General features: G+C 40.6%; 1 protein-coding gene across 3 annotated transcripts in view; it reads left to right on the forward strand.

Moving 5' to 3' along the window:
• Positions 1-20,175, forward strand: part of LOC122549302 (interleukin-6 receptor subunit beta-like) — a 144,698-nt gene that overhangs the window by 94,179 nt on the left and 30,344 nt on the right. For 2 of the 3 annotated variants that reach the window (XM_087989035.1, XM_043688881.2), the window contains 7 exons: positions 2,805-2,879; positions 4,112-4,229; positions 6,189-6,358; positions 7,675-7,832; positions 8,340-8,499; positions 14,070-14,149; positions 17,708-17,921. In XM_087989035.1, the coding sequence (XP_087845161.1) occupies positions 2,805-2,879; positions 4,112-4,229; positions 6,189-6,358; positions 7,675-7,832; positions 8,340-8,499; positions 14,070-14,149; positions 17,708-17,921 (975 nt within the window). Of the gene's footprint in view, positions 1-2,804; positions 2,880-4,111; positions 4,234-6,188; positions 6,359-7,674; positions 7,833-8,339; positions 8,500-14,069; positions 14,150-17,707; positions 17,922-20,175 lie in introns of those variants that run through there. The other variant, XM_087989038.1, reaches the window with a different exon arrangement.

Here is a 20,175-nt window from a genome sequence, read left to right on the forward strand (position 1 = left end):
ATGTTCCTGCTCTCTCCCCATAACCCTTCACATCATTAATCTCTTGAAACCTATTTGATTTGATTGTTTGTGGTCACATGTACCTAAGTTCAGTGAAAGGTTTTGTTTGCGAGCAGTACATGCAGATCATAACAAACAGATCATAAGGTGCTTGCAGCGAGGCATGCAAAGTTACAGCTGCACAGAAGGTGCACAAAGCAAGATCAACATTATTTGAAATTAGAGAGTCCATTCAGCAATCTAATAACGCCAGGGAAGAAGCTGTTCTTGAACCTGCGTGTGTTTAAGCTTCTATATCTTTTGCCTGATGGAAGAGGTTGGAAGTGAGCATTACTGGGCTGGGAGGGGTCTTTGATGATGTCGGCAGCCTTTTCACGGCAGCAAGAAATGTAACTGGAGTCCATAGACAGGAGGTTGACTTCTGTGATGGTCTAGGCTGTGCGCACAACCTTCTGTAGTTTCTGAAACACATTCAGTGATTTTGCATCCACAGTTTTCTGTGTGGTTCACCCACCCCCTGTGTGAAGACAGTCTTCCTCATATCAGTCCAAAATGCCCCAACCATTTATCCTGAGACCATAGCCCCTTATTGTGGAGCTCCCAGCCAGGGGAAACATTATTCCTGTACCTAGTCTGTCCAAACCTGTCAGAGCTTTTATATGCTTCAATGAAATAAGACCATAAGACCAATAAGACCAATAAGACCAATAAGACCAATAAGACCATATAAGACCAATAGGACCCCCAGCCCATCAAGTCTATTCTGCCACTCTCGAAATCCTGGCTGATCTGATAATCCTTAATGCCAATTTCTTGCCTTTTTCCTATAATCCTTAATCCCCTTACTAATTAAAAATCTGTATTTAGGGATGTGTAGGGTTAGGTGCATTAGTCAGGGGTTACTGCAGAGTAATAGGGTAGCTGAATGGGTTTGGGTGGATACTCTTCGGAGGGTCGGTGTGGACTTGTTGGGCCAAAGTGCCTGTTTCAACAAATGAAAGTGCGTGGAAATCCTTAGACTCCTAAAGAATTGCTAGGAAATTGAAACTTTTGCCAAGGAATTCCTCTGTGTTTGGAATTCCTGAGAAAGACCCTTAAAGAGATTCTGGAGGGTTCTGATTGACTTCACAATAGTTACTCCAGGAAATGTTAGGGGATTAGAAACCTATTGTGAATCCTAGGTAGCTATTAAACTGAAACCCTGTCTCACACCTCACTAATGCCCTCCTACCAGAAATTTGTGGAATGTCTATGAAATTAACAACTCAGTCTCTACTGCTCTCTGCAGTAAAGAATTTCACATAATCACAACACTCTGAGAGAAGAAATTCTTCCTTGTTAAATGTGTGACCCCTTATACTGAAATTATGCCCTCTGGTCCTCGACTCTCCCACAGTAGGAAACCTTTTTGTCAAGTCTGCTAAGAATCTTATGTGTTTCAAAAAGGTTGCCTCTCATTCTTCCAGACTCCAATGAGTAGTTATCTTTACTCTATTTTAACACCATTAATTTGATTCAATCTTCTCCCTCTCAAACTGCAGGGTGAATTCTGTCACATTATGGTCACTGCCTTTTAGGGGTTCCTTCACCTTCGGCTGCCTAGTCAAGTCTGCCTCATTACACATTACTAAATCCAGAATTGCCTGTTTCCTAGTGGGCTCTACCAGAATCTGCTCCAAAAGAACAACTTGTAGACATTCCACAAATTTCTGGTAGGAGGGCATTAGTGAGGTGTGAGACAGGGTTTCAGTTTAATAGCTACCTAGGATTCACAATAGGTTTCTAATCCCCTAGCATTTCCTGGAGTAACTATTGTGAAGTCAATCAGAACCCTCCAGAATCTCTTTAAGGGTCTTTCTCAGGAATTCCAAACACAGAGGAATTCCTTGGCAAAAGTTTCAATTTCCTAGCAATTCTTTAGGAGTCTAAGGATTTCCACGCACTTTCATTTGTTGGTCAAGAGGTGGAATACAAAAGCAGGGATGAAATGCTGGGCTTGGATAAAGTGCTGGCTGAGCCAAGGCTGGAACTTTGTGTACAACTCTGGTAACCTCATTACAGGATGGGGTATCATTGGTCTGAAGCAAATCATAGAATAATATGGTTTTACAGCACGGAGAGAGGCCCTTCAGCCCATTGTGTCCTTGACAGACATCAACCACAGATCTACTTGAATCCCATTTTCCAGCACTTGGCCCATAGCTTTGAATGCCAAGGCACTTCAAGCGTTCATCTAAATATTTATTAAATGTTAAATGTAGGTTCTTGTCGTGACTTTGAGGTGTTGAATTCTACCCATCACCCTATTGGTTAAAAAAAAGTCCTTCGGCAAAAAATAATGCTACAGCAGACATTGCATGGTTAGGGCGCTGACTGAGGTGAACGGTTCTGTGCTAATGAGGTACTGGGGAGATATGCAACAATATTGCTGGGCTTGAAAATTGCAGCACAGAGGGAAGCTTGAATAGCTAGAGTTGTCATCCTTAGATTTTCTTCAGTTCCTCCTTCATGTTTGACCTTCTGTCCCCTAACATTTCCGGAAGGTTGTTTGTGCCCACCTTTGTGTAGACAGATCCTAAGTGTTTGTTCAACTGGTCTGCCATCTCTTTGTTGTCCATTATGAATTCACTTCACAGGCATTCAAGATTCCAAGTCTGCTTCTGCCAGCAAGAAATAGGAGGAAATATTCCCGAGCTATGTTCTTTTTAAATGCTGGTTCCTTATTAATGTTGTACATCAATTTACATTAGAGGTAGCAGATATTGAATTTTTGCAAAAACAGTGAATTGTGTTTTGCTTTTCAGTGGTTAATATGTGGCATCCAAGGGATTATGTCAGATGGCTAACCTGTCTACAATTCAGTGTATGCTTGTGTAGTGGTAAGTGCAACCCAAATGAAGTGGGTGCTTTCAATCTGCATCGAATCTGGTGGCTTAGTCAGTTAAATACTAGACAGGCTGCATAACAAGTCTTAACAGGCAATCAAGAGCGTCAACAGGTTAATACAAATGATGTGAGTAAACTGTCACCACCTGAATAACAAGTGATCTATGAAATGATTACCGGCAAAGACTTATTATTAATTTTACTCACACTATTTGTGCGTGTTAGTTAACAATTTTAATTACCTAGAATTATCTTGCCATTTTCTCTCTGTCTATATATTCTGTGCCTGTGCGCTTCTCTTCAGTTCACTTGACAAAGGAGCAGCAAGTTGAAAGCTTGTGATTTTAAATAATATTGGATTATAACCTGGTGTCATGCGACTTCTGGCTTTGTCCACTCTAGTCCAACACCAGCATCTCAACATCATAGATGCAAACAACTGTAATTCATCACCATTTCTTTTAAAATAAGCTTTACGATTTTCTGTGGCTGATAACCCAGACTAGGTACACATTTGTATAAAAAGATACAAAGTTAAAAATCACACAATACTAAGTTATAGTCCGACGGGTTTATTTGGAAGCACTAGCTTTTGGAGCGCTGCTGCTTCATCCGGTCATCAACCACCTGATGAAGGAGCAGTGCTGCGAAAGCTACTGCTTCCAAATAAACCTGTTGAACTATAACCTGGTCTTGTCCAATTTTTAACTTTGTACATCCCAGTCCAACACCGGCTGCACCAAATCATAAAAAGATACAGGCAGCTTTAGCAGAGTAGGAAAAGCACAATAGGAGGAAGTGTTAAAATACAAACTTTCACAGTGCAAGTTAAAGGGACGCATGCCTTAAGGGCAGGGAGCCAGAAAAAGATTGCTTGAGATGTGTAACAAAGGCTACTATAATAATTACACGGCAATTCTTGAATCTTGCAATGAATAGGTTAGTTTATTTTGTCTATCACGTTTAATTAAAATATCAACTATGTTAAATGGGTATTAACAATCAACTACAAAAACAGTCATTGCTGGAACAGCTCAGCACGTCTCATAGTATCTATGGGGTTGATTTTGGGGTTGAATGACCCTTTCTCTGAAGAACATTACAAAATGTAAACTCTGATTTCTCTCCACAGACGACCTGTTGAGCTTTTCCAGAAATTTCTGTTTTTGTTTCTGATTTACAATATTTTGGTTTTTATTAAAAATCAACTGTCCTTTCTCTCCAGGCCCACCTGAGAAGCCCTCAAATTTGTCCTGCATAACATATTATGATAAAAATATGACTTGTTGGTGGAATCCAGGAAAAGACAAACACATCACAAGCTCATATCAACTGAAGTTGTTGTGGGTATTTAATTTTGCTAATTTTATGAACAAGCATAGACATAAGGTCTGATGTAAAAAGATTGTACAGATAGTGAATAAAATTAAAGAATTTGTATGTATATAAAACCATTCATAATCTCCAGATAATCCAAAGCATTTATAGACATTGGAAGTGATCAAGGCTGCTGGCTTCGACGTAATAAATGGATCTCCTCTTCTGCAGTGGTGCTGATTCCTATTGCTGTCTGTGCTCGCGATAGCAAACACCATTTGAACACAGGGCCTTTGACAGGTCAGGGCCAAGAAAAGGAACTCTTGACTGAGGATACTGCATTCCCAACCTGACAGGGCACAATGTTTAAGGCAATTGAGACGAAATGACTCCCTGTAACTGAAATCACAAGTTCCCTTGTATCTGTAACTTTGTCAAATCTTTGATCTTGCATTTCCATCAGACTTAAGACCATAAAAAAAGATTATTCAGCCCCTAAAAGCAGCTCTGCCACTCAATAGAATCATGGCTGATCCAACATTCCTCACTCTCCTGCCATTGCCCCATAACTCTTGATTCCCCTCCTGATCCGAAGTTCCAAAGATTCACAAAACTCAGAATAAATTCCTCCTTATCTCAGTCTTACACTGACCACTCCTTCATTCTGAGACTCTGCCCTCTAGTCCTAGACTTGCCCATGAGGGGGAACATCCTCTTGGGATTTACCCCGTCAAGGTCCTTAAGTATCCTTCATGTTTCAACAAGATCACCTCTCATTCTTCTAAACTCCAGTGAGCAGAGTCCCAACCTGTTTAGTCTTTGCTCATAAGGCAATCCCTCCAGCACAGGGATCATCCTTGTGATCCTTCTCTGAACTACCTCTAATGAAATAATATCTGTCCTTTTTAAATAACGGGACCAAACCTGCTCACAATACACCAGCTGTGATCTCTCCAGCACCTTGTACAGTTGAAGTGAGACTTCCCTTCCCTTATACTCCAACCCTCTACATAAAGCTCTACATTCATTATCCTTCTTCATTGCCTACTGCACTTGTGTGCTAGCTTTCTGTGTTTCATGCATAGGTAACCTGCAAGACCCTCTTTGTTGCAGCTTTCTGCAGATTTTCTCCATTTTAAATAACGCTCTCTTCTTCTCTTCTCCTTTCCAAAATGAACAATTTAAAGCAGGACTGAACTGGAAGGTCTGCCTATTTTCAGAATCTCATTTCTAATCTCATTTTTGGAGAATAGCTCCTTTGGTGTCAAGACAGAGGATGGCTCTGGGGAACATTACCCCATTTTGGCCAGGATCTTGAGGTGCCCTTAAAGGACTGGTTGGTGATCTACTGATGTCCCAGGGCCGGCCAAGCAGATGCCAATGATCAGAGGCTTGAACCCTTCAGTCGTGGTGTCATGGTCACCTGAGGTAGCACTTCATGCTGTTGGGTTCCTTCACTGAGACCTGGAACCTCCAGAAATGAACCCTGTCCCACCTCCGAGGAATTGATTGGAATACTACTCTGATGTAACTGGTGGATGCTACATGCAGCAAAGGATTTTTCTAATGATGACAAAATGCCAACATCCTAGTAAAATGGCTGCCAACGTGCCAATTAATTAGCTGCCCACCTCTCATTGGTGGATGCCTTTCTGCTGCTAACATATAACCAGCTGGCATAAACATTTTTCTCCTGTTGTCTTTTTCCACACTTCCTGCCTCCCAGCCTACTTCGAATGGCCTTCCTAATTCATCACCAATGAATCAAAAAAATAGAAGAGTAAATTAGAGGAAACTTCACACAGGAAAAGATATGCATTCATTAAACAACGAAGATGTTAGAACAGATTGATTCCTACCTACTATAGTCAAGATTAAATTGTGATCTTTCTGAATTTGATGACAAATCAAAAAGTAGAGCCAATGTTACTGTAAATCAGTCCAAGGCATATTTTGTAACCATCCATTTACTCCTTTTTTTATAGCATTCCTTCAATTCCTTTACAAAGTTGCATTCCAGAAAATTCCAAGAACTCATGCACAATTTTTTATCCAGATCTTCGTTATTATGTTGATTATACCATTTGGGTGGAGGCAAAAAATAATTTTGGGAAAACGGACTCAGATCACCTAGTGTTGGACATAATGAATTCAGGTAATGTGGTAACTGTATGTAATGAGGAGCTATCCCAGAAATAACAACCTGCAAAAGTGTATTATTGTGATATTGTATATAATATACTAAATTAATAGAAACATAACAAGGTTTAATGTGTCAGTTATTGTAGTGTAATAAATCTTATGGTTATATACAAAATATTGGGCTATATCTTCCAAGAATTGGCACTGACTGTGGGATTGTCACTCTGCTCTCAATTGTTTATATAACAACAGAGGTGTGCACTTCCCGCCAGGACTTCTATTCCTGGCTCCTTTTAGAGCATTGGCTGCCATATTTTAGAAATTTTTCATTTATGATCATACTGGATACTTTGAGGCTTTTAAAAGCTTTACAGTGTGTCAGTGAATGAATGTGAGTGAAATAAGTGGTAAATTAGCGATAGAATGGTGAATAGGTTGGCAGAATTTTAATGGCAGAGTGACAGGGTGCTAGGATGTGTTAGCTAATAATATGGAAAGCGTCATAGGGTAATAGGAGGGTGAGACTGGATCAAGAGGCACCATGACATCATGAATGAGATGGAGGGTTGAGGATGTTAGAAATACGAGTGTATTTGGATGGTATGGGGAGGTCGATGGTCAGAAAAGGTTGGTGGATCGAGGCTTCAGAGAATTGGATGGTCAAGGTACTCAGGTGGGAGTCAGGGAGTCGATTGAGTGTGGGGGAGGAGCAGGAGGGTCCTTGCTGCGACTCAGTGAGGAATCGGAGATGTAGTTTGTATAATTGTCCAGGAGGTGGACATTACTTTAATCTGTCTAATGTTTCCTGGGTAACTGGGAGAAAGCGAGGACTGCAGATGCTGGAGAGCCAGAGTTGATAAAGCATTGTGCTGGAAAAAGCACAGTAGGTCAGACAGCATCCGAGGAGCAAGAGAGTCAATGTTTCAGGTAGGACCTGAGTCCTGAAGAAAGGTCCTGCCCAAAACGTTGACTCTCTTGCTCCTCGAATGCTGCCTGACCTGCTGTGTTTTTATCCAGCGCCATGCTTTATCACTTGCTGGGTGACTATTCAGGTAAATAAGTGAGATCTCTTCCAAGTCTCCAAATTTAACGCAAGCTGGACACTTTCACTCAGGGTGTCAGGGAGCTGGGAGATTATCTATCAGATACTTCCCAGGAAATTTCCATGGAGCCATGGATGGATGTCCATGGCGTTCCAATACATATCTTTGAAGGTACATTTGGTATCCAACTATCTGCGGACTGGAAGATTTAGGCCAAAATGCATTTATGATAATAACCATCATTTCAAGGATTTAATGTATTATCTTTTGGACTCACTTTATTCAGTCAAGCCTGAACCCATTTTTATCATGTCAATACAACCTGGTCATGGTTTGAGCAGATCATTGATCGTGAAATGGAAAAACCCTTTGAAATTGCCAAAAGTGTTTCCACTGAAATATCACCTCCGATATCGAATGGCTAGGACTGCAGACTGGATTGAGGTACAGTACTTCAACTGTTCATCAGTGGGAAAAGAGTTAATGAAAATGCTGAAGTTAAGAAAACTTTTGTTATTAATAGATCTCTGAAATGTTTAATGCCTCTTAATGTCACTTAGTTTAAGAGTAATTAATTATCTTTTGAAGCTATAAAGAATTGAAATCTTAAATGTTAATCTTTCCTTTACTGTGTATTAGCAATGAATCTTCAGACTTGCTTTAATAGTTTTGGTTGAAAAATTGAGCTTTCTATCATTCCGCTTCTTTCAACTGAGTGATCTACTTTCTTCTCCCCGTGACCACGAGTATTTAGACACAGTTTTACAAACAAGTGGTGCATGCGCTGAAGGAAATTTTCATCCAGCCAATTTGGTTTTGGTTTGAAAAGGTCAATCTATGTCCTAATGCACAATCCAATCCCCTTTAGATGGTCACTGAGACATCATTGTAGAAATACAAATTTGAATGCCCTTCAACCAATACGAGAGTTTTGTTTTCCTTCTACGTTAGGCTGATCAAAATGAAACTTCTCATCATGCAGAGTTTTTCATGATTAAAGGCCTAAGGCCATTTACAAAGTATATTGTGGCAATCCGTTGCATGAAACAGGATGGAAAAGGTTATTGGAGTGATTGGAGTTTGGAGAAAACAGGAACTACTTCTGAAGATCGTAAGTAAATAATAAAATCTGTTTCTATTGACACCATTTACATTGTGTTTGATGGAATTGAAAACTGCAAGTAACTCAAAGACAACTAGAATTTTAATTAACTTTTTTTTACAGTCATATTGCTGTCTAACATTTAAAGTCCCTAAACTAATATTGTTGGCTACATAATAATGGAGCAGCAAATCCAATACTGCAAACTGGCTGACATAATTACCGTGTAATCAGAAATCTCTATTTCTGCTTAAAGATTGACTATTCCCAACTTTGTACTGAAATAACATGTGCACCATACAAGTGCCAATCAATGACTGTAGTCAACAAAAAGAGTATCTAAGCTTCAATAATCTTGACATTCAATGATATTACCACTACAGAAGCCCCACTATCAACATCCTGGGTGTTACCATTAACTAGAAACTCAACAGGGCTCACCATACTCATACTGAAGCTTGAAGTGTGAGTCAGAGGTGAGGAATCCTTCAGCAAGTACCTTACCTCCTTATTTCCCAAACCCTCTCCACCACCCACAGTTCACAAGTTAGGAGCTTAATGAAATACTCCCTATTTGATCAGATGAGTGTAGCTTCAACAACACTCTAGAAGCTTGACACCATTTAGGTCAAAGTAGCCCACTTGATTGACCCTCAGCAACAAAACTGTGTAAGATCCATAAAATGCGCTGCAGAAATTCATGAAGGCTCCTTTGTGACAGCAGCTTCCAAACCCCTGTCATCTAGAAAGACAAGGGCAGCGATACACAGGAACACCATACCTTGCAAATTACCCTCCAAGTGTCTCACCACCCTGACTTGAAAATATACCACCATTCCTTCAGTATCATTGGATCAAAATCCTGGAACTTCCTCCCTAACAGAATTATGTGTCTACTCACACCAAACAGACTAATACAGGTCAAAAAAACAGCTCACCAACAATTTCAATAGCAGTTAGTGGTGGGCATTAAATACTGCTACCTCCTCATTGATGCTCACATCCCATGAGCGAATAAGAATAGTTAGCATTAATTTTCTATTTATTGTATTTCTATTGGAATGTGTAACAGATATATAATTTGTCCTACTGTTCTATTTATTGTCTTGAAACCATATACGGGGAATGTTGACTTTATCTCACAATGCAATCTAGCCAACCAGAGCATAGAGTCATAGTGATGTACAGCATGGAAACAAACCCTTCGATCCAACCTGTCCATGCCGACCAGATATCCCAACACAATCTAGTCCCACCTGCCAGCATCTGGCCCATATCCCTCCAAACCCTTCCTATTCATATACCCATCCAAATGCCTTTTAAATGTTGCAATTGTACCAGCCTCCACCACTTCGTCTGGCAGCTCATTCCATACATGTACCACCCTCTGTGTGAAATATTTGCCCCTTAGGTCTCTTTTATATCTTTCCCCTCTCACCCTAAACTTATGGCCTCTAGTTCTGGACTCCCCGACCCCAGGGAAAAGACTTGGTCTATTTATCCTATCCATGCCCTCATCATTTTGTAAACCTGTATAAGGTCATCCCTCATCCTCCGACGCTCCAGGGAAAACAGCCCCAGCCTATTCAGCATCTCCCTATAGCTCAAATCCTCCGACCCTGGCAACATCCTTGTAAATCTTTTCTGAACCCTTTCAAGTTTCACAACATCTTTCCAATAGGAAGGAGACCAGAATTGCACGCAATATTTCAAAAGTGGCCCAACCAATATCCTGTACAGCTGCAACATGATGACCCAACTCCCTACTCAATACTCTGACCAATAAAGGAAAGTTGGTCCAGCAGGCTAAGATAAAAGATAGGGAGGAGGGACTTGGGGGAGGGGCGTCGGAAATGTGATAGGTGGAAAGAGGTCAAGGTGAGGGTGATAGGTCAGACTGGGGTGGGGTCGGAGAGGTCGAGAAGAAGATTGCAGGTTAGGAAGGCGGTGCTGAATTTGATGGATTTGACTGAGACAGGCTGGGGGGAGGGGAAATGAGTTCATCCCTTGTGGTTGGAGGGTTCCTAGCCGGAAGATGAGGCGTTCTTCCTCCAACCGTCGTTTCGCTGTGGTCTGACGATGGAGGAGTCCAAAGACCTGCATATCCTTGGTGGAGTGGGAGGGGGAATTGAAATGTTGAGCTACAGGGTGGTTGGGTTGGTTGGTCCGGGTGTCCCAGAGGTGTTCCCTGAAACGCTCCGCAAGTAGGCGGCCTGTCTCCCCAATATAGAGGAGGCCACATCGGGTGCAAAGGATGCAATAGATGATATGTGTGGAGGTACAGGTGAATCTGTGGCGGATATGGAAGTTTCCTTTGGGGCCTTGGAGGGAGCTGAGGGGGGAGGTGTGGGCGCAAATCTTGCACCTCCTGCGGTTGCAGGGGAAGGTGCCGGGAGTGGAGGTTGGGTTGGTGGGGGGTGTGGATCTGACGAGGGAGTCACGGAGGGAGTGGTCTTTACGGAATGCTGATAGGGGAGGGGACATACAGCGTATCATCCGCCGTCATTTCCGCCACCTCCAAACGGACCCCACCACCAAGGATATATTTCCCTCCCCTCCCCTATCAGCATTCCGTAAAGACCACTGCCTCCGTGACTCCCTCATCAGATCCACACCCCCCACCAACCCAACCTCCACTCCCGGCACCTTCCCCTGCAACTGCAGGAGGTGCAAGACTTGCACCCACACCTCCCCCCTCACCTCCCTCCAAGGCCCCAAAGGAAACTTCCATATCCGCCACAGATTCACCTGCACGTCCACACACATCATCTATTGCATCCTCTGCACCCGATGTGGCCTCCTCTATATTGGGGAGACAGGCCGGCTACTTGCCGAGCGTTTCAGAGAACACCTCTGGGACACCCGGACCAACCAACCCAACCACCCTGTAGCTCAACATTTCAATTCCCCCTCCCACTCCACCAAGGATATGCAGGTCTTTGGACTCCTCCATCGTCAGACCACAGCGAAACGACGGTTGGAGGAAGAACGCCTCATCTTCCGGCTAGGAACCCTCCAACCACAAGGGATGAACTCGGATTTCACCAGTTTCCTCATTTCCCCTCCCCCCAGCCTGTCTCAGTCAAATCCATCAAATTCAGCACCGCCTTCCTAACCTGCAATCTTCTTCCCGACCTCTCCGCCCCCACCCCAGTCTGACCTATCACCCTCACCTTGACCTCTTTCCACCTATCACATTTCCGACGCCCCTCCCCCAAGTCCCTCCTCCCTATCTTTTATCTTAGCCTGCTGGACCAACTTTCCTCATTCCTGAAGAAGGGCTAATGTCCGAAATGTCGATTCTCCTGTTCCCTAGATGCTGCCTGACCTGCTGCGCTTTTCCAGCAACACATTTCCATCTCTGATCTTCAGCATCTGCAGACCTCACTTTCTCCCCAATAAAGGAAAGCATACCAAGGAAAGCCTTGTTCACTATCCTATCCACCTGCGACCTCACTTTCAAGGAGCTATGAACCTGCACTCCAAGGTCTCTTTGTTCAGCAACACTCCCTAGTGTGTAAGTCCTGCTAAGATTTATTTTCCCAAAATACAACACCTTGCATTTATCTGAATTAAACTCCATCTGCCACTTCTCAGCCCATTGGCCCATCTGGTCAAGATCCTGTTGTAATCTGAGGTAACCTTCTTCGTTGTCCACTACACCTCTAATATGGTGTCATCTGCAAACTTACTAACTGTACCTCCTATGCTCGCATCCAAATCATTTATGTAAATGACAAAAAGTAGAGGACCCAGCACTGATCCTTGGGGCACTCCACTGGTGGAGGTTCAACTGCATTTAATAACTATCCTTGTTCCTCAACATCCCCACCAAAATTGTATCCCATAAATCAGCAATTACTTAGACAACAGTTTTGGTTTAGCATCAAGTGAAGAGAACATTTTTAATATTGTTTATATTGATCATAATTAAGGTGAGTGACTTAGAGTCATAGAGTTTTTGCAGCACAGAAAGACGCCCTTTGACCCATCATGTTCTCTCCAATCTTAAATATCCATCTCCTCTAATTTATATTCCAACATTTGAATTGTGGCCTGATGTCCTGTGGTGTGTCATATGTTCATCTCAATGCTTCATAAACATCTTGAGGGTTCCCCTGACTTGTTATGCCATAACTTGTCACGATGAACGTCATAGTGGATCATGTGAGATGTCATGTTGAATCCTCTGACCTTGACATTCTGCAGTTACAGGCCCAATTTTATTTAGTAATTCTGTGAGTTTTAAAGACCACACTTTTTTTGGTAGAATTGGAAAGATTAGTATCAGGCCTAGAGATCTATGTTATTGTTGGAGACTATCAATTGGGTATGAAGACTAAAGCCTAAAAAGTTCATTGACACCATTCAGCTCCCTGGCACCTAGGACTCACCAGATTGTTCATAACCATGATGCCATATTTGACCCTGATTTGAATTCCTAACCACACACCTGCAGCATCATTAATACAAACCATCTCTGTCTAACGCAAGTGCTCCTTAAACCCTCACCAATGCATTTTTTTACCTTTAGGTTTTACTATTCCACTATGCTTCTGGCCAGCCTCTCAGGATCTATGTTGTGTAAACTTGAGGGCATTCCAAACTCTGCCATCTATGTCCCAATTCACACCCAAGTCCTGTTCATCCATCATCCCTGTCATCAGTTGGACTGACCTTGGATTACAGTGAAGCAAATCTTCTGTTTAGAACTTCTCATCCTTGTTTCAAATCTCTCCATGACTTTTCCCCTCTGAGTCAATAATCTGCTCAGTTCCTCATTCCTTGATAGAGATGCCTGTCTAACTCAGAGCTGTTGAGAAACTCTGATTTTAATCTCCACTATTTGTGACCATACTTCCAGCCTTTACGTCTGGCACACTCTAAAAGTCTCTGTCTCACTTCCTAAATGATGATGTTGAAAATCTGCCTCTTTGACCAAGCTTTTGGTCATCAGCCTTGATGTCATCCGTGTATTTCATTCTCCAGTATAACGCTCTTATGAAAGACCTTGGTATGCTTTAATACATGGCTGGGACTGCAAAATAAAAGTTATTGTTATCGCTACATAGACATTAAAATTTATGAGGTAAAAGGCAATAATGTAAGTTAGAAGATGGACATTTGTTTCCGTGGGAGACATGTAGTTGTGATGCTTGCTTCATTAATCACCCTGAAGTGCTGAATATGCATGGCTAAAATTCAGTGAAAGTGGAATAGGGAAGGATATGTTACTTAGTCTCATTAAGGTTGGTTTTCAGTTGGAAAATTTTTCCTAATTGTATTTGCCGACAGCCCGTAATTTTGCTTGCTGCTTACATTTTTCAGATATTCTAGCCTATTTTGCATGTTATTTTCCTGCACTTAAAATTTTTGTCAGGAAATTATGTATCTAAACTTCTAGGGTACATCTGTAGAGGTCAAGGCACCACATCAGGAACAAAAAATTGGAATATTACTCTTTTATGTACACATTAGCACTTAGGTTTTGTGTATCTAAGTAATTTTACAATCCATCCTGTTTAGTATTTTATTGAAAAAAAAATCAGTAAAGTTTCTCTCTTATACTTTTGTCCTAGGACCATCTCAAGGGCCAAATCTGTGGATCGTAAATAAAAATCCAAATTCACAAAATAGACCAGTACTCATCATGTGGAAGGTAATGATTCTAACTTTTTCCCTGGATATTAGATTTACTAAAACATTTCTTTAAATTGTAAAGTCTATAGTTTTGATTCTTTTAAAAATCCCACAAGGATCTTCATATTACATCTGCTAAAGATGCTTCGTTCTGCCTGTCACAAAAACAGAAATTGCGGAAAACCTCAGCATTTGTGGCAGAATCTGGAAAGAGAAATCAGAGTTTGCATTTCAGGCCACACCTGAGATTTTCCAATAGTGTCTGTTTTTGTTTCAGATTTCTAGCATCTGCAGTTCTTTTGGGTTTTTTTCTCCGTGTCATTTGGTGGTGTATTGAGTATTGCTGAGAAAAGACACAATTTACCAAACTTTTTGTCTTGCATTCATCAGGACAGTGTGGAAGACATGCCAATGAAAAGGGAAAACTGTTTTTTTGTATTGTATAAGATGAGAGTGCTAAATTGTTGGCAAGTGAACTCTGATTTGGAGAAGCATTGCCATGGAGAATGTGCCAAATAGATTATGACTGACAGTTAACTGTCAAGCTTTGTTTAAATTTTAAATCCATCAAGTTGACACTGATTGATCAAGACCTTGCCTGAAAAATAAACCGGCTGTTATTCTTTTGTTGAGTTGACACAGCCACAATGTTTGTTTATTAATGCACATTGTTTCCAATATGTGCAAGTGTGTCACAACGGAACCCAACTGACAACTTTAATTTAGTTGACAGTGTATTTTGTAGCACATTGAAGATTATTTAACAAATTCTGTCCCATCACAGAATCACATCTCATGTTGAATGCTGTGTGTTGAGTTTTGTGAGCACAACCTAATTGCTTATGGTCAATATCTCACTTGTTATGAGCAATCAAAGGGAGATGCTGTTCGATACATTCCTATTGTCTTTGGAATCATCAATTTATCTATAATTTAAGCACTGAAATTCATGTACCTTAATATTCTTAAGTTTGATAGGCTGTTTACAACAAGCAAGGCATTTCACTGGCCATTTTATGGTCAATTTCAGTGTTTTTTGATACAAAAATGAATTCTGTTCAGAATGTTTGTCACGATTTCACAAAGTCTGGCCAACCTCTGTGGTGATTGATTGTTGTGTTCATTTTAAGTCAAACAATTTTCCTTTTCAGGATCATTTCAATCTATGAAACCCCAGGTAAAGAATATCAGATTTGAAAACCAATATTCCATACTTTAATACTATCATGACAAAAGATTTTTGATATATCAGGGCATTACTGAGGAATGTGCTGGAAGGTTGAAATTTCTATCTCTGAAGCGAGAAGTTAGAGCATACAGAGTCTTGAGTTATCAGGTCAATAAGGTCTTTTCCCCAGGGTGGAGGAGCTCAAAACTTGAGGGCATAGGTTTAGGTGAGAGGAGAAAGATTTAAAAAGGAACCTAAGGGGTAACTTTTTCACATAGAGAGTGGTGGGTGTATGGAATGAGTTGCAAAATGAAGTGGTGGAGGCTGATACAATTACAACATTTAAAAGTCATCTGGATGTGTATATGAATAGGAAGGGTTTAGACGGATATGGGCCAAGTGCTGGCAAATGGGACTAGATTAGGTTAGGATATCTAGTTGGCATGGATGAGTTAGACCAAAAGGTCTATTTCCGTGCTGCACATCTCTATGACTCTATGACACATGTTAAGATCAACATTTTATTCATATCTTTTGTTTGTATGTTTGCATCAGTGGTGTCTATAGAGGTGACCTCTAGTTGACTGGAAATTGCAACATTTGGCTTATAAAATGTACCCAGCTTTGATTCAGTAGATTCTGCGTAGCAACAGGGATGGAACCCTTTTGGAAGATGTAAACAGAACAGATCACATCAAGGTTCAGTAAACAGATAAAGAGGCGGTCAGCAGCATGCAGCTGAAATGCAGCAATTAACTTTATGCTGCTGAATGTACTGGGACTCAGGGAAAGCCAGGGAAACATTGGTAGCTTCATTCTGTGAAGAGTTTGGGCTCAGGCAATCCCAGTTGTAGTTGTTTCTAGTAACATGTGTGAGAAGCTGAGATGGTGTCTGTGTTGAGAGACTGGAATATAGCAGGGTCAACACAATGGGATATGGTATCAGTACGAAGTCGGTTCAGTGGGAAAAAGAATATCAAAGTTAGTTCTCTGGCAGGTATTAACAAGATTTTTAAGTGTTTCAATCATGGTATCTGTAAAGTTAAGACAAGAAGAAAATAAGTTTTAAATCCCTGTAAATCTCTAGGGTGTACTGTTGGCACTTGTTTTGTGAGTTCTTTATTGATGAACTGAAGTGGTTAACTCTTCTAGCAGCTGAGAAGGCTTCTATAGTTGAATAGTGGTGTTTTCTTGTACAGGTAGTTTCCTCAGAACAGCAGACTTTGGGAGGGAGAGTTTTCTCCAGCAGTTCTGTTGTTTTTGGGACCATCTGCCTGGCTTTCCCTTAACCAAACAGTATTTGGTTTATGAGCACATTCTTCTTTTTTTTTGCCTTGGTCATAACTCCCCTTTGTGTTCAGTTTTGTATGTGTCAACTTGCTAATGATCTGATTCAGACTGATGAATCATCTTTCCAGTTATGATGGCTGATTCATCTCGGTTTTGGGGCTAAACTCAACTATTATCTTTCAGCTGAAGCAATCAATGCTTCAAATGCATAGTTCTCAATTTGAAAGGCATCCACTTTGATGTGTGTTGAGGCAAGAAGCACTGTTTTGCCCAAGGCTAGGTCCATTCTAAAAGTCTCCCTCTTGTGATTTCAGATGAAATGGCAGATTTCAATAGATTTTGAAACAGTCCACATTCACCCGTTATGCCCTCCCTGAAACTTAATTTTCATTGCACAGATTTTAAACTGAAATGATTTTCTTAAAAACCTACAATATACATTTTTAATACCATTTACCTTTTAGCACTGACCACATACAATAGTTACACATTTTTTTAAGTTTAGATCAGAGTGGTGCTGGAAAAGCACAGCAGGTCAGGCAGCATCCGAGGAGCAGGAAAATCGACGTTTCGGGCAAAAACCTTTCATCAGGATTCTTGATTAGGGGCTTTTGCCCAAAACGTCGATTTTCCTGCTCCTCAGATGCTTTTCCAGCACCACTCTGATCTAAACTTACAAAATGTGTAACTATTCCAGCACCACTCTGGTTTCCAGCATCTGCAGTCCTCACTTTTGCCTACACATTTTTGAAGTGTCTACATTCAGAAAATTCCTATTGATAAACACAATTCAGTCCACCATTGATTTTTCCAGTACAACTCTGTCCTCCACCCCATCTATCCCAACCAGGGTTACATCTCATTGATTTTTAAATGATTCCAAGCTTTTCACATCCACCATTCTGAAAACCCAATCTAGTACTGATCTTTTTCTTTATGAAAAGAAGATTCTTGCAATCCTAGACTCCTCGCACTCACGGCTTTTCTTTGTATTGCTGCCAGTGTTTGCATGCTATCCTTATTTTGTACTTAATTAGTCTAATGTTCACTCATTTAACAGATGTAAACATAATAAAAATATATATCTAATTTAAATTTAACTTTAACTTAAACATACAGGAACTGAGCAAATCTGAGGCTAATGGTATCATAAAAGGATACCAATTGAAGATAAAAGAAAGAAAAAGTCAGGCAGTGATGTGCATCAACAGTACTAACCTGGAGTATAGTCTCATTCTTTCTGGAGAATCATACGTAATATCAATTACTGCCTACAACTCAGTTGGAAACTCCCCCGAGTCTGTGCTCTTAGTGCCCTCAGCAAATCAGAAAGGTAAGTGTCACAATTAAAAGACAAAAATTGATGATTCAGTTGGTGAAAGAATTGTAACGTTGAGCGATGCTAACCAAACCTTGTGAGAATACAATCAACATTCAATACTAAATAAGTTGTCTTGATTGATGTTCCAACTGGCATAGTGCCCTTATGTAAAGGATGTGACTTCGTTTCTTTCCATTCATTGCTGTTGAAGCATATCCATACAATGTGGACAGGGCTGACCTCCAATCTGACCTGCCTTTCCAACAATACCAGATGAGGCAGGTCGGGGTAGATGGCAGTGTTGGGACACGAGAAGGAACATAAAGGCACTCTCTTTGACTATCTTCAGGGTTTTAGGCTTTGATTCAAGACCGAACCCACGGATCATCCTCATGATGGCAAAGAGGACCCAGAAGCAACATTTTATGTGCTTCGTCATTTAACTTGACCATGACTTCAATGACTTTTTACAGTTTCACCTTTACATCATTGCTATTCTGAAAGCTATTCCATGACAGATTTCCTTTTTGAGGTACAGAATTCTTCTGAGTAAAACATTCTCCTCATCTTCAACCTTAATGGCTTCCCCTCTTTAAATGTTTCTGTAATGATACTGTGGCTTTAAGAGGTATATTTTGTCCTTAGTTTTATTTAAAAAAAGAGATTGAGACAGAGGAGATGAGCTGGCTGTTCCAAACAGCTTGTGAAGGTTTGGGTTTTCTAAAGTTGGAACAATAGAAGCAGCATGAAGGGGTCAAGCTCCTACAGAACCAAGATTTTAGTTTAACTTTCAGTATTGTTGGGTTTGGAAGGTGCTATACATATCTCCCTGCTACAGCAAATGCTTGAGTTCTCTCTCTCTCTCTCTCTGAGTTTTCTCTTGATTTTCTTTCCTCCTGGATTAGAGAATTGCATGGGTGACAATCTATTTTACTAAATTTGCCTTTGCTGGGGGTGTGTTTATGAGGTGTTACTATCTTGCAACAGTTGTTGTTTAGTAGTTAAATAATCTATTATTCTGTTAGGTTTTCCAATAACGTTACATTATCCCAATTCTTCTTCCTTTTCTTTATATTTTAACTACATGTATAGTGTAAGAATAAAGTGTGTTTTGCTTCAGGCCTGGTAGTTTGACCAATCAAATTGCATCCAGAATGCAATCCCACTTGCCTTTAAAAATAAGAAAAAAGTTGGTGTCTAGGCCATCTTTTAAAAATATTTTGAAGGATTTGGCCTAGTCCATAATAGTATTCCCACCTCCACCCGAGTTATAGATCCCCTAGCAGAGGAAACATCTTTTCTGTTTATGTCCTGTCTATCCCTTTGTGAATTTTGTCAATTTAAATTAGATCACTTTTCATTATTCACAAAATCTCAAGAATACAGTCTGGTTTTCCTAATCCCTCTTCATAGGATGGTCCCACCATCCCATAAGCGTGTGTGGTGAACCTTTGTCATAGTCCCTCATAGGTAATAATAACTTTGCTGAGGTGAGACCAAAACTGCATACAGTTTTCCAGGTGGAGTTCAAATGGGGTGCTGTACAACTGAAGCAAGACTTTGCTGTTCCTGTACTCAAAACCTCTTACCATTAGCCTTCCTAATGGCCTGCTGTACCTCCAAGGTAATCTACAGTAACTTATTGATGAGGCTATCTGTGTCCATTTGTGGATCTACATTTTCTAACCTTTTACCATTAAAGAAATATTCTGCACATCAGTTTCTTCTATCAAAGTGAATGATCTTATATTTTCAAAGTGCATTTGATCTGCCACGTTCTTGCCCATTCACTAAATCTACTGAAAACCTACAGAAGCCAGTTTGCAACTTCCCCACAGCACACATTTCCATCTTGATTTCCATTGACTTGGAAATATTACATTTAGTCCTATATCCAAATCATTTATATCTGTTGTGAACTCACTAGTAACATGCTGCCAATGTGAGATTGACCCATTTATTCCCACTGTTTCTGTTTGATAGTCAAACCTTAATCCATATTATCTCCTAGCCCACATGCTTTAATTTTGCTAAGCAACCTGGTGTGAGAGACTTTATCAAAAGCTTCCTAAAGTTCTCATTTATCATTATTTCTGGCAACTTTTTTATAGGTTTTTCTCTTTTAATCTTATACAATCTTTAACTTATTAGGCACAATTGACTGACTTTTGGGGTTTTTGTGCCTTGAGGAAATGTATAATTGTTGCATATTGTGTCATAATTCCTTTAAATTTATTTAAATTAGATGTGAGTGGCACTAGCTGGG

Source organism: Chiloscyllium plagiosum, unplaced genomic scaffold (genome assembly GCF_037043375.1).
Source record: "Chiloscyllium plagiosum isolate Xiang-an unplaced genomic scaffold, Cpla_swu_hap1 HiC_scaffold_1, whole genome shotgun sequence".
Taxonomy (NCBI): Eukaryota; Metazoa; Chordata; class Chondrichthyes; order Orectolobiformes; family Hemiscylliidae; genus Chiloscyllium; species Chiloscyllium plagiosum.